The 14,994-nt window shown below is 42.8% G+C and overlaps 1 protein-coding gene across 12 annotated transcripts in view; it reads left to right on the top strand.

Moving 5' to 3' along the window:
* The first annotated feature begins 5,189 nt into the window (after positions 1–5,189).
* Positions 5,190–14,994, top strand: part of EXOC6 (exocyst complex component 6) — an 86,748-nt gene continuing 76,943 nt past the window's right edge. For 6 of the 12 annotated variants that reach the window (XR_001467181.4, XM_015288612.4, XM_015288609.4 and 3 more), the window contains exon 1: positions 5,190–5,391. Coding sequence is in view for 8 of the 12 variants with exons in the window: in XM_015288612.4 (XP_015144098.1) it covers positions 5,270–5,391 (122 nt within the window). In the remaining 4 variants the exon portion in view is untranslated. Of the gene's footprint in view, positions 5,392–6,720; positions 6,901–7,171; positions 7,290–14,994 lie in introns of those variants that run through there. The other 6 variants (XR_005860624.2, XM_040702420.2, XM_015288611.4 and 3 more) reach the window with 3 other exon arrangements.

Here is a 14,994-nt window from a genome sequence, read left to right as displayed (position 1 = left end):
ATAACAGGACAGCCTTTTTTTCCTTCAAAAAAGAATAGCTGTTGCTGTATCATGAATTCCCAGGTGTGCAATGGCTTCACGGGGAACTTTTACCAGCTTCCCAATTTCTGAATTGATCATCCCCTCCCCTGACTTTGCTGAGCTGCCTGTGTATTTTTAGCCATGTAACACTCAACCAGATCTGTCTTTGTTTTTGTGATATTATTTTTTTTAACAGGAAAGCATTCATTATCAAATGCTGTGAGAACAATACAGTAACTGGAGGTTATTTAATATGAAAATATTGTTGATTGTTCCTTCCCTAGAAATCTCTCTTGGCAACTCACTTCCTGCCAAATGAATCAGCAAAAGCCCCTGAAGGTTGTTAATATATAATATAATCATCCAGCACTGCGCTTGGTCCTTATCTATAAAGTCTGTTTGTGATCAATGATTCACATCACCCTTTGATTAGCCTCTGAGCACGAACAGTTTCTTAATATAAATTAATGGCCTTGGAATTTCTAAATAAACATACCCTTTTGTTTAGCATCATTTCCTATTTTCTTACCAAAACAGAGTCTTACTGTAATTGTTCAGTTTTCACTGGAAAAAAAAAAGTGCTTGTGGACTGATGGAATGTTCTTAAAAAACAAGTGGTTCCTTTCAGAGCCATTGGTGTTGATTTACAAGGTTTAACCTGCTGTGTTAATTGAGTATAACTGGGAGATAGCACCAGTACGCAGCTACTATTGTCAGATAGGGTTGAGAAATGGTTCCTGCCTTCATTTACTGGGGAGGAAAAAAAAAAAAAGCTTTATCTTGAAGTACAATACTTTGTCTATGCAGGTCTTATGTTATTTTCCCGACCTTTCAAAGTAATACAAAACAAATTAGCTAAATTAGCTAAATATTGTTAATTTCAAACACTTCCTCCTGCACTTCTCATTGTTACATGTTGCCGTCACAGGTATAACCAGGCTCTTTGGTAAACAGCTGTCCTGAAGGTTCCCTCTGGCCAGGGCTGACTAATAAGGTAATTAAAATACCAACCATCACAGAGTGGTTTGCTAATGTTAATGATCCCCTCTTGCAAACTTCAGTGGAGCAAGCACGGAGAATGGGGCAGAAGCCTGACCCACAGTGAGCTGGCGCAAGAAGCTTTCTGATCATTTCTTTTTTCTTTTTTTTCTTTTCCTTTTTTCCTTTTTCTTCTTTTTTTCCTTTTTTTTCTTTTTTTTTCCTTTTTCATTTTTTTTCTTTTTCAGGTAGTTACTTGATTTAAATCAACTAGATGGAGTTTAAACTAAGCTGAAATAAGAACTTGGGAGAAGATAAATGCCTAGAGACATTTAATTTAATTAATTGCTAGCCAGAGTGATTTAAGCTTATGTTCAGACAAGGGATTTCTTTTCCCTAAAATATTTAAAGAATACAGGCCATGATAAAAGTGATCCAGTAGGTTGTTCTAGTGGTTCTGCACGGCACTGCTTTGCAGTGAGGACAGGCTCAGGTAAAACAGTGTCTATCTCTGCAGCTCAGTGGCAGAGCTCCTTGCCAGGCAGAGGTCACCTCCTGTGACATGTCCGTTGGGCACCGGGTCTTGACCTCAAATGTCATTTCCATTTCTAACCTGCTCTGTGCCACTGACACAGCCAGCACCTGTCAGGGAAGAAGCAAAGCTTCCCCATGCTGCTGGGCAGCTGCTGAGTGCCTGCTCCGCATGGCAGAGAAAACAACATAGAACTTGTCTCTCAGTGGCACCAACTTTATATAAACACAAAGAATGAAATGTGCTCCTCTTGCTGTTGGTCAGGAGTACCTCCATCAGACCAATAGTCTCTGTGGCTCTATTGATTTTTACAGAGATAACGTCAGTGCCGGTGAGGATCTCTCCTGATATGCTTAGGCACTTGTAAGATGTCAGTAAAATGTCAAAAGGAGTTGGTGATGAACTTCCCTCCTAGCAGGAGAGATGTGTAATGTTTTGAGCAATTTGCTATAGAAATAACAGATACAAGTGTGCTATCAAATTTTATTACCTCCATATTCTGGTGAGGATTTCTATATGCTGTTTTATTTTTAAATCCAAAGTAATTAAAACAGAAAGCAATGTATTTGCAGATTTTTACTGTAATCCAGGAAGCATAATTCACTTAAATGTTCTGAAAAGACCCAGTCATTTCCCTCCTGGCATGGAACACAGCAGCAAACAATTGGGAAAGTCTGCAGCCTTAAAGGAATACATTTTATCAGATGCTTACTAAAGGGATGTTTTATGCAGAGACACAGTAGCAGAGCACTTCCAACCATGTCAGTCTCTCGGCCACAGGAGCTCTCCCAGCACGGGAACACTTTCCCAAGGTTCTTGGCCTGGTTAAAGCTCAACTAGTATGTAAGTGTGATGTCGTAGAAGAGGCAATTTCTACTTTCCCTTTCAGCTCTGGTGGGTGAAGTCCAGGGATAGAGAGAAGGGAGCAGGCTGGAGAGCAGCACGGGGCAGGAGCGCCTACAGCTGGAAGGGTTTTTGTCAGGTACTAGCACTGATGGACTCCTGTGCATGCAGCTGGCCACAGATCCACCACTACTTATTAGATCTTTCTTCACATGTCATGATCTAACATTGTTTCAGTATGGGTGTAAACTTTTCCAGAGAGCCAAGAAGCTGGGCCAGGGGCAATTTTGATTTATTGTTGTTAAATGTGTATTTATAGGCAGCTGTGATACCTACAGAAACATTTACACAACAGATTGAGTGTTTCTGTTGGTTCACTTCTAAAAGAAGCTCCTGCATGTTTGGAAAAGGAGTGAGAAGTAATTGTATCCAAAGTCTTTGTATCAAAGTATCAAACTCACTAAGAATCACACAAGAGCACTTACAAAAGCACTCCACATCATGCTGCTGTGTTGTTGAATCCTATTTTTTTGCATGACGTCATGTGTGATGGCATAAGGTGTAGATGTCCAAGATGTTGCTGATCTACTTGGGTTGCCTGTGCTCTGCCACATGGCTGCAGATGTTCTTTCTTATATCCTATGTCACATTATCATGAGCAACAGGGAAAGTCTTAATCCAGATGAAAGCAGGTAGACATACTGCACTGATAGCCATGTTATTTGGGAATAATATAATCCTTAGGAGTCTGTTACTGAAATTCATAGAAATTATTGGAAATTTTGCCCCCACATAAGTTTGACATTAGCAGGTAAATGTCCTCACCAAATAATCATCTTTCCAGAACATCTGACCAAGAGTGAGTTAACCTATTTAGTTGACCAACCTTTGTAATGCAGTACCATACGTGTTGGCAACAGTTGATCATTCCAAGTACTCCTTGGGGAAAACAATTTAATCCCTCACATCTTTGTGTTGCAAAGATTGGATTGAAGAAAGATGAAATGATGAGGCTCTTGTGGTGCAAGATCGAGGCATCCATCAGTCTGCAAGATGTACCTCACTCTCAGGAGGACCCCATCTTTCCCCTTTGACTATGGCCAGAATTTGGAGAGCAGGGTCAGACACATCAGGTGCCAGGAGATGAGTTCTGCTCTGTGCCGTACAGGAGAGGGCTGGTGGCTCTTGAGCTTCCTACACTAAGTCTACTGCCCCACCTCCGGTAAGGCACAATTGCAGCAGGCTGGTATTTTTCATTTTTTTAATGTATGTTGCCTACATCATATGCAGGGATTTCATTCACTGGTAATTAATAACTTCAGGTATGACCTGCTCTTAGCTGTGAAGAAAGGGTAGTTGCAAGGAGGCTCCTAAAAATACTCAGCATTTATCTGCAGTGACATGACTGGTAAGGAAGGGGTAAAACCCAGAGGAAGTTATAGTACAGTGATTTAGTACAGAACTTTTAAACTTTCAATCAGAAATGAAGTATGAATGGCAAAACCCAAACAAACAAGTTAGAAAGTAGATACCAATCTCATTAAATGTAATAATTTTTGCTGTTAATAATTTTATTTTCACATGGTTACTCCAAACTTGATAAATTATCTTTTAATCTAGTGTCTGTTAAAATCAGGCTGAATAGTTACAATATCCTTTCATCTGCATTTGTGTGACATCCAGTGGCTGGATGGGTCAATCACATGCACCTATTTCTTACTAAAGGTGTAAAAACCATTTGGAACACTAAAGAAATAAAAGTACTGACTATTAATGCTAACAGAGCAATTGCTTAATTTTAGTTTAAAAACAAATGATTAAAGAAGCTCAAGGGAGTGCCTTCTGGGTTTGTACACATGTAACACAGTGCAGCCCTTAGAATTCCCTGTGCCCGCCTCTGGGGTGAGCTCTACTCCTCAGTGCTGCTGCTGGAACAACTCATCACCTCTATCAGAAATGAGTAATTTATGTTTTCCTGTATTGAAATCTTGACGGCACCCCTGGAATCAAGACTTGTATTGATTTTATCTGGCACAGTACAGGGATAATTTTGGTTGAAACTTTTGAAATACCCAAAATAATCTGATATAACAAGGCTGATATGCCACTCAGTATAGAATTACATTTCCAAAAAGCTGTTTAAATTGAGAGCTCTACAGCTCCAGTCTCGTGTCTGAAATACCTGCCTGACATTAAAATTCTTGGTGGCAGTTGTACAAAGTATGATAATGATATGAGCCTAGTACTGCTCTGAACATTACAGGTTTCCAAGCAGGTAATGAGTAATAACAGTTTTATTTGTTGCATAAAAGCACACGCTCATATAAAAATTATTGTTGTCCCAGAACATTTTTTATATGCTGTTATTAAGAACAGCATCTGCTAATGCACAGAATGAAAATGGTGAGAATGTGAGAGTTTCTTTGCTTTTCCAGTCTGCTTTTCAAGGTCCATAAACCTGCTCTCTTTTTAAGAAAACATTAAAATAAATTTTTTAAAAAATCTCATAATACTTAACAAAGAATCTGAGCATTGATATCTAGTGTCTGAAATAACTTGAACATTATTTCATGCTTAATATTTATTACTGGTAAACTATTACAAGGATGTAGATATATTATTTTTGCCAACAAATTTCCTACCAAGATAAATCAGATGCACGCAGAAAAATGACTGTACTGGCCTGAGTGCTGCACACAAGGCAAATGTTACCAGCAGAGACAGGAAAACAGCAGCTGTGCACCATTCTTGGACACAAAGTCCTCAAGAGTCACGAGGTTAGCGCAGGATCTGTTTTTTCATGCCTAGTTCTGCTGACTGCGGAGTCGCTTAGTCAACGATAATGATCAGAATAAAAGTCCTCTCCTGAAGTTAGTGCAGTTCTTATGCTAACCTATGGCGAGGAAAAGCAGGCCTAATATGTCTGAAATGTATCTAGAAGAAAACAAAGATCAGATATATGAAAATGCCCTTGCTGAGATCGAGTCCTTTGAGCTGCCTCTTGGAACCACCCTAAGGTATGCATCATTTAGATACAGCTATATTGTTCATGGTTGATTTCTTCCACTCTTTAGCTGTTCTGATTTCACTCAGCCCAGAGTATCACAAACGTTGTTATCTTGACACTGAAATCTATTGGATAGTGGGATTTAATTTGGGTGTGATTGGGCCTGGATGGAAAAATACGAACTGAGGACATCTGTGCAACTCTTTACTGGGACAAAGCTGTCTTTGACTGTAGGCTGGCTTCATGTTCTCCAGAAATATATTGCACTTAAGCATGAAAACAAGGGAAGAATCACCCTTTTGTGTAGCAGCACTTTAGCTTAACAGCTATGATTTTATTGAATTAATTACTTCTTATTCTTAAATTTGTAATAAAAGTGACTATTTTTAATCACTAAAAACACTGCTTAAAATTTTACCGTTTATATCCCTAAGTATCTGAGAATGTAAATAATCTTTTTTCATGTGCAGTATATGGTATGCATATATGTATATGCAGTATGTGCACTTCAGTGGTGAAGGCATAGCTGAAAAAAAATCTGCTTATCCACACCATCAAAAAAAAAAAAAAAAGTAATACATAGAAGATCATGATGTTATGTGCCTAAGTATATTGTCAGTAGCTGGAGAAGAGCTTTAAAAATAGCCCGCCTGGGGCTGTGGGCATCAGGTTGCGGTGACTACCAGGCTAAAGAAAGAGAATGTCATTTACCCTGAAAAATGTATATGTCAATCTATTTCTTGAGTAGTTTGTTCATGGGGGAGTGTGGGGCTGAGGGAGAAAAGAAGGAATGTGGGAAGATCGTTACTGCATTTCTTAAAGGAAATACTACTGCAGTGATACCCTGTAGGACTTTCCCCAATTTTCTTTCTGCAGAACACACTGTGTTGTCTACATATAGAATACTGCTTGCTGTTTCAGTAGGTGTCATCAACACATTCAGTTGAGTCAGATCTGTGTATGATAAAACCACAAGCACGGACAAGCAGTACAGTGCCATTTATTAGCTAGCGTCCGGGTGTAGTCACAGTGGTGCAGGAGAGTGATGAGTTTGACTACAGTGCTTGAAAGCATAGCTAATGCTGTTGTAGCTGGCTGGTGCCTGGGCTTAGCTGTTCTCAGCTTGCACACGGCTGTCTGCTTCTCACTGAAAAGCGGCTGTGCATCACACTGGAGCTTTACATGTAAGGCCCATTGCTTTAAGCTGGCTTCCTAGCCATGCACAGACAAGAACACAGGTGTATCCTGTCTCTTGAGCATGCAGACACAAGGGCTCACTCATCTTTGGCCACAGACCGCAGTACGTGCGATTTAAATAGAAGATGAGCTATTCCTACTTGACTGAAAAAGGAGGTTTTGTGGCACTGGTGCCCAAGGACACTAGCACACAAGCCGCAGCAATGCAGAACCATGACGCCCGTTTGCAGTGCACCAGATCAGCTTCCTGAAAGGAACACTGGAAGGCAGTGTTTTCAGCGTTCGGGAGCTCAAACAAACAAATAAACAAAGAGCCAACGCGGTGAGTAAACAAACAAACCGAGGCCCAACAAGCAGAGCAGAGCTCCCCGCTGCAGAAAGGCCGCTCCTGAGCCCGTCACCCCTCGCCGGGACGAGCCGCGCGCTGCGCGTCCGCCGTGAGGGGCTGCGGGGGCGGAGGTCGGCGCCGCCGGAGCAGCTCGGGGCTCAGGCAGCGGGACCTCGCCCTGGCGCGGGCGGCACGGCGCTGCTGCCGGTACCCCCCGCCCGGCTCCGCGGCCGCCCCCGCCCTCGGTCCCTCCCCGGCGCCTCCCGCAGCGGCGCGGCTGCCGGGTCCCTCCCATCCAAGATGGCGGAGAGCCTCCCGGAGCATGATCGGATCCTGCAGGAGATCGAGAGCACGGACACGGCCTGCGTCGGGCCCACCCTGAGGTGAGGAACGGCGGGGGCTGAGGCGCCGCCGCCGGGTGAGGTTTCTCCCCCCCCGTTCCGTGGGGCCCGGGCCCGGCGCGGCCCGGCTGACAGCTCCTCCCCAGAGACGACGCGGGGCCGTCCGCAGCGCCTCCGGCGGGAGCGGCAGCCTCGGGCCCGGGGGACGCGCAGCCCCCGCGGGGGCCCCGCCGAGGCCCGGCCGCCGCCTCCCGGCGGGACGCCCGACAAAGAAGGGCCGCGGGTGGCTGCGGCTCCGGGCAGGCAGCGCTGACAGCGGGGCAGAGCGGCGGTGCGGCCGTGCCCCCGCCCCCGGTCATTGTGTGCGGGGGAGCGGCGCGCTGCCCGGCTTCCGGCGGGGACGCGGGGTCGGCGCTGGGGCTGGGGCCGCCAGCTGGGACGTGGTGCCGGGACTTGGTGCCGGAGTGGGCTGTGCGGAGGGCTGAGCTCCCGGCACTCACCGGGAACGTCCTTCGCCGGTGTGTGGGGGTCTGCATTGGAAGCTGGAGTGAAACCTGGTTTCGGGCGGGGGGTTGTGTAAGGCTGGTTGATGCACAGTTGATACAATGATAATTCAGCATGAGTGGAAGCAGTCGTCTGAAATTCACCGCCGTGTTCATATTCCCCATCCTGGGCATTTGACAGCATTCAGAGCGTTTTTGGAATGCCGTGCCCTCAGTGGCTGTTCTGTTTTCAATCTCATGTATTAGCAAATGGTGTAGTTGGAGTGTCAAGGAAAGGATTTTGTTTAATCTGTGTTGCTTGGGAGAGGCGCAGTGGTGCCCTCAACCCGGGCTGCTCAGGGAAGGGAGGGCCTGGGGGCTGTGGGTCGGGTATGGTGTCATTGTAAGGGGAAGAGGGCTCACATTGAGCTCCACTGACAGTGGGTGAGAGACTTCTGAAGTGAGGAGGCATGGGTGGCAGCCAAGCTGGGATGAGATAAGGTGCAAATTGGTGGTTATCTCTTGGGGAAGATGCGGAGATCTGATGTGCGGGAAGCTGGAAGAGGCGGTTTGCATGGCAGCGTGCTGCAGGGCTGTGAGCGCACCACCAGGTTTCTTGATGGGTGTTGGGGCATGCGTGTGCTGGGGCATAGGAAAGGGCAAACAAATTGTGATGCTGGGGAGCTATACACTGGGACCTTAGGGAAAAGAAGTGCTTGCTGGACACAAAATGGGTCATTTTGTACTTCACAGTGAGTGATGCTACAGTTCACTGTATATGGCTGCTGCCTTCCAGTACTGAGCGGTGTGTGGGTGTTTGCAGTATGGGAGCTTGAGTGGGGCCAGGGCTTGTCAGTCCTGGCAGAGCCTGAACAGGAGCGTGGTGGTTGCGGTGTGGCCCAGGCACTGCCTTGGTCTTGCCAGCTCAGAGCAAGCTGCGTGAGGCTGCTTCCATCTCCAGTTACTGCTCTCAAAACGCAGCCAGTACCAGACATGCATGCAGAGGTGCTGAAGCTGAGTGCGATGGGGAGCTTCACCTGAGAGTTTGTGAGTTCTGGCTCAGAGAAGGCAGCTGAGGTGTTTTCAGGCTTGAACTGACCCTGGAGGCAGTTCAGCCATGATTGAAGTGACAAGCCCAGGCAGAATGAAGCTGATGTCTGCAAAAAGTACACCAAACCCAAAAACAGCAACAAAATATTAAATATAATTGCAGCTTTGCTACAGTCTCCAAAATGGAGCTTTTATCAGAGCAATTTATGTGAAAGACATAGAGAAAATTGGGTTGAGCAGAGGAAGATGATGTGTTTGGGAAACACAAGTGTTGATGGTGAAAAGACATAAAATGTGGAAGGGACAATATAAATCTCTTATCTGTGTTATATATTTAAAATGTCAAAGTTGTAATAAATATATTTAGAGTCATGTTTTTTGTACATGGTTACTGTCCTTTTTGTTTAAATGAGCATACAGGGTTCTTTTGTTATCTCACTGACTTGCCAGAGGGGGAGTTTTGCATTGGTGACTCAGAATTGATAGGAAAGCAGTGCGGGTTTATGTGGTGTAGCACTTAGTGCTTATGTGCAAACCCGTAACTCTGGCTGAAGAACATTTACATCTGGCTGAGTGCTTTGAAAGAAGCCTGGCTGACACCACAGAAATATTTGGCTGTTTTACAGAATCAGAAATGTTTAAAACCAAAACCAAGCGGTCTGCTCAGTAGCCTGTTAAAATTTTAAGTTGCTGTGAGACTGAAAAACCTAAAATCCCACTGCTGATTTCAAGATCTATTTCAATAAAGAAGAGCTTGAACATAAAAGGGAGTTTTATTATCTGCACTAGATACAGCTTTTACTTGCTAAGCACTATAAATGAAAGAAATGAGTTGGATAATTCCACGTGCAGTGTCTAAGCCACACCACATCAAGTGGTCCATTGATTCTCGGTTGAGGAATCTACTGATACTGTTGTTTCAAGTAATGGCTGACATTACATTCACTTCATTATATAACGTGGAATATTTTACTAATCTGCAGTGCTTGGAGAACATTTATAGCACTGTGATATGAGGTGCAGCAATAATATTGCTTTTTAAACAGCAGAACAAAGGAAGGGGCTTAAGGCGAGTGCTTTGGATGAGAAGCGTGAGGTAATGCTTAATGCCAGAGATCATAGGATATGCAAGATCTGACTTATCCCCAGTTGTTCCTGTCAAGATCTGAATATCTTCCTAATGCTTTACAAGGAAGTGGGCTCCATGAAGCTCTTATTTTCCCTCAGCATTTTGTTGCCACCTCAGTGTAGCTCTCTCTGCTGGCACACGGTTGTCTGTTCTAGTAGAGAAGAGGCTGTGCCAGTGTGTGGGGTATTGATGTGTAATGGTTTTGTGATAACTGCCAGGTAAGGAACAGTGCATAGATTGGTCCTATGTGGGATTTATAGTACTAAGATGCACCTGTGTGTAGGAGTGGGGAAGCCAGGTCCTTTACAGGAGGAATGAAGGTACAGTGGTGTTGCTTATTATTTTGGAGAGAAAGTTGGATCCTGAAGATTGCTGTGCACCTTTATAGATATCAAATGTGGAGACTGTGTTTGATTACATTGATAATTATTATTATTATTATAAGTGTTAACTGGATGATTTTGAAAGCAAAAAACTGCTGGTATTTGACTTGCATGTCTAAACTTAGTGACATGCACCAAGTCGTTACAAATGAAACTTAAATGAACTGCATAACACGCCTTTCATTAAGTACATACGCTGTGCATAGAGCAGGCCAGGGTGGATTTGTTATTTTTTTTTCCTGCAGGCTCTGTGAGACTGCTTTGTCAACATCTGTCTAGCTTTAATGGCCAACCGAAAGTGATTAATGACAGCGTCTGTTAGAGGCTCCTCACACACACCTTTTTATATAATGTGTTAATACCTTGTAATTCATGTCATATACACACTGTTTGCAAAACCAGGAAGAGGTGTCAGGAAGAAAAGATAAAAGACAACAAAGGAGACAACTCCCCTGTTCCCATCCAAAAACAACAATAACAACAAAAAGAATGGGGAAAAAAAAAAAAAAAAAACCTTTCAGGCTGTCATTGAACTTTATATAAATATATACTAACAGCATTTCAACAGTCAACTTTTTAAAGTGTCTTAATTCTTGAATATTCTGTTAGACATACCAGGGTAATTAATAAGATGAATTGTGTTCAGAGTATGATTGATCTTATCTTCTGGTTAGTGATACATTGATCAACAAAGGTTGGACGGCTCAGCGGAGCGGGAGATGCTGTTCTAGCCGTGTCCTGATGAAGAAGACTTAAGAGTCTCTTTTGGCTTGTTTGCCACATGTTGTATTTCTAAGTTCTTTTCTAAAAAATGAATGAATGAACTCTTAAATTCTAGCTTGACAACATCCAGCATAAGCATGTGGGACTGCTTTTCACGACCTTCATGTTGCTGAGTTTGCAGTGCTCTGTGATCACGTGGGGGAGAGATTCCTATGTCCTCCGAGGGGTCCGTCAAAAGCCATGTAATTGAATGCCTGAATTGCTTTCTGCAGCGTGACAGGATGCTCTGAAGCCTTAGTTTAACCTGATTTATTGAGAGTGTGTGCTATCACTGGTAGGCACGCTTTGGCTGTGGTTCTGTGTGGTTCTATAGCAGCACAGTCAGTAAGCAGCAGCACAGGCAGGGTGAGTGATTTCTCTGGATGTGGGAAGCAGAGCAGCATTATGCACTCTCAGACTGGGAAATGCATTTTCTGAGTGCTTGCCTGTGGGCTGCTGGGATTTGTGGCGTGATTATCCAATGGCAAAATATGGTTGCCCTCATTTTTGCCCCATGGCTGTGTTTGTCAGGTATCATTATCTAAAGGCATTTTTCTGTGTTCTCATATTTTGGTTTTGGGTTATAAGGCAGCAATTCGCCTCTTTTGTCTGTAACTCAGTCTTGTTCTTAATGCAGAGCAAATGCAGAAGGACTCCTAGCTCACCAGCCAGTGTTTTGAATCAGAACTGAACTGGTTTAACACTGTATCTCAATTTCAAATAATACGGTATTTTACAATCTTGTGCACTATTTTTTCTGGTTCAAAAATTGGTGTGTACCTTCAGGAATGCTCTAACTGTGCTAGTTCCTGAGTTAGTGTGTTTCATTCCTCTTCAAACTGTAGTTACAGTGTAGCCCAGAGGAACTCCAAATCCCTTCTGTGGGGTCTGATGGATTCTGGATCAGGTAGCAGAGTATGCTTTGAGATATACGTATGTATCAGTTTATCTTTATTATAGTAGCTACCTTGTATTTTGCAGCTGGGTCTGTACAGTGAAGAGAACTGCCTCCTCACTGAGTTGGAGGTATCCTGATAAACCAGCGACTTGCCTGTGTTGTGTTTGCTGCAGGCTTTGCACTTGGAGCAGGATTTGATTATATTCTAAGTATTCAAGTGGAAAGGGAAGAGTCGGATAAAGCAACCATCTGTGTGAACAAGTCTGTCACTATATATATTTTTAGGAAATAATACTTTTTTTTTTTTTTTTTTCCACAAGTCCATTACATAGCATGAAAACAGCATGATAATATTGTATACTGTGGGCTAATTAATTTCTCATTTATGTATTCATTGGTAGAACTGCAGTTTATTCTGTAGGCTAGCCTGATATTTCAGAATCTCTTCAGATTTGCTACTGCTAGCATGTAAAATCTTAGAAGGTGAGGATTCACTTCAGTTGCTGCAAGTTTCAGCACAGTGCTTTGCTTTTACAAAGCCTGAAACTGGTGGATAATCACGTCTGCATTGTATTTCTGGTTGTACAAAAATCTTTATGTTCCACGCTGATTAAGTCTGTCATGAAATATGTGTCTGCAAATCAGGCTATCTCAATCTTTGTAAGTGTTTATGCGTCAGCTCCTGACTCAGTCCTTGTAGTGTTTTCCAAATGGGAACTGCTGAGTGAGGCTTCGACCTAACCCCTAACCTGTGAGAAGAATGCTTCTGAAAGAGTTCTCTAATTCCATGAGCATTACCAAAGAGCTTTAAATTGTTCCCATGTTCAGGAAACATGTTTCAAAATACCCAAAAGCTTTTAAAAGGAAGGCATCATCTGCTGAGAGATCCAGTAGGGTGTACTTAATAGGTGGCTGTTGTGGTCTGTAACATCCTGTCTCATCTCAATTTAACCTGACCATCATATGCGTAGCCTATTCACTGTTACACTGTTAAATTCAGGAAAGTTATCTGTTATTTAGGTAGTTTCTTTACTGAGTTACTTCTCAAGCTGATTTTATGCAGTGCCTGTTGACCCAGATTTTTGGACCTGCAATATGCATATAGGAAGTGTATCAATTTTACAATCTGCACAAATATCAGTCATGTGGGCACTTTCCTGCGATATTTGTGGCTGATTTGTTTTCAGTTTTTTGGTGTGATTTTTTTTTTTTTGGGGAGCCCGTGACATGCACTGTTCTGTAGGTTTCTGTGTGCATTTCTGAACCATTGCTTTGCAGCGTTGCAGTTTTCTCAGTGCAGCTGTCTACCTGACAATTAAACGTAAACCTCTTTTTGATCCGTAAGTTCTAGAGTATTTGCACATATAAGGCTGTAGCAGCTACATGTGGTTCAGCAGGTTTTTTCACATTGTATTTCATGGGTTATACTTCAGAAATAATGTTGTAGAAATCTATGAGGACTGATCTTTCTTAAATAATGCCGGAAATGGATGTGTAAATAGGAAGCTATTTCAATGTGCTGTAGTAAAATATTCAGCTCTAACTTATTTGAAAACATCAAACTAGTTTTGCATTGGAATCAAGTAGTCAAATTAGATCTTATCTTACTTGAGAGCTTGCTATGGCTAACTATACCATCCAGCTGCTGCCAGCCTTTCTGGCTACTATTTGACAGTGGAAGAAATGCCCAAATCTAATCCCTGTCACCACAGACCTTGGTAAAACAGTGACATCATGGCCGATTTCATGTTCACCTTGAAGTCTGCTCAGCAACATGTCTTTTCCTCATCTTGTCTGTGTGTGCTGAGGAGTTACGTGTGTGCCTGACTGGCTGGGTCCTGTGCCAAAGTTGCCATGGACCTGTCCTGCCAGTAACACAGCCCAGTTGGGAGCCTCATGGCTGGAGGAGAGGTGAAGAAGGAGAGGATCAGGTGTAGGTCCTTCCATCAGGACTGATGCACTCTGACATGTTTGGTTCTGGTGACCTGAAGAGAGCAAGGATTTTTTTTTTCTTCTTCTTCTTTTTTTAAATGTTAATTGCATTAGTTTTCAAGGAAGGTGTTCCAAGCTCCAATACTGAGTGATATTTTCACTGTCTCAGAGAAAGTAAATTTACTTGCAAAACTTGGAGTGAGTGCAAGTCTTGCAATTCTCTGTGAATCAGAACAGTACAGAATTAATGATGTCTATGCTTTAATACTTGTATCTAAGAGGGCTCTTGAGACATTTCAGCTTCAAACAGAAGTGTTCAAACATCCAAGTACTGCATGGTTGAGTCTCTGCTCTCCTTCTGTCACAGGGCGTTGGGTTTTTCTGTTGGTAGCAGCTGTCATGGGGGTTTTCAGTTTGCCAACTTCCTTATGCCCGGGGTGCATCTGGGCTATCTCTATCCCACTGATATCAGCGAGACAGCATTTTCTTTTGAGCTTTGTTTTTAAGTTAATTTCAGCATGAAGTTTATGTAATTCTTACTGTTTTGTGCTATGTTACTTTTTAAACTGAAGGAATCATAACCAGGTGACCAAAATGCACCATCTTCCCTCAAAAATGGCATTTCTTTGGGTTGTCAGTGCCATCTTTCCTAAAGCCTTGAACAATTTTTTCTGCCGCTTAGTCAATTTGTCAAGCAGATAAAGTACTGGAAGAACTTATCAAATATTAGTAGAAGTCAGGTAGCACATACACATACTTATACATCATATTTCCCGACAGAAAGATGGGCTTTGGAATTACACAGGCTTCTCAAAAGTCATTGTCCATTTTCTTTAGTGATCCTGGGAGATGTGCATGTAAAAGGAGTGTAGCATAGGCTGTGGATTGGTGTGAGAAAAATCAAAATTTGTGTCCTATGTATAGGCTATGTGAGCTCATAAAGTTAACAAAAATAACATAAAATTAATGGAAAATGTATGCCTTGATTATACATTTAATGCAACACATTGAAGAGTTATCATCTGTTCTTTTTATATTGAATAAAATACATTCTTAATCCAATTGCTTGTAAAACTTAAATTATTGGATATATTATTTAGTCTGGAACTTC

This window comes from Gallus gallus, chromosome 6 (assembly GCF_016699485.2).
Source record: "Gallus gallus isolate bGalGal1 chromosome 6, bGalGal1.mat.broiler.GRCg7b, whole genome shotgun sequence".
Taxonomy (NCBI): domain Eukaryota; kingdom Metazoa; phylum Chordata; class Aves; order Galliformes; family Phasianidae; genus Gallus; species Gallus gallus.
The sequence above is the reverse complement of the archived record's forward strand: the minus strand, read 5'-3'. Positions and strand labels throughout refer to the sequence as shown.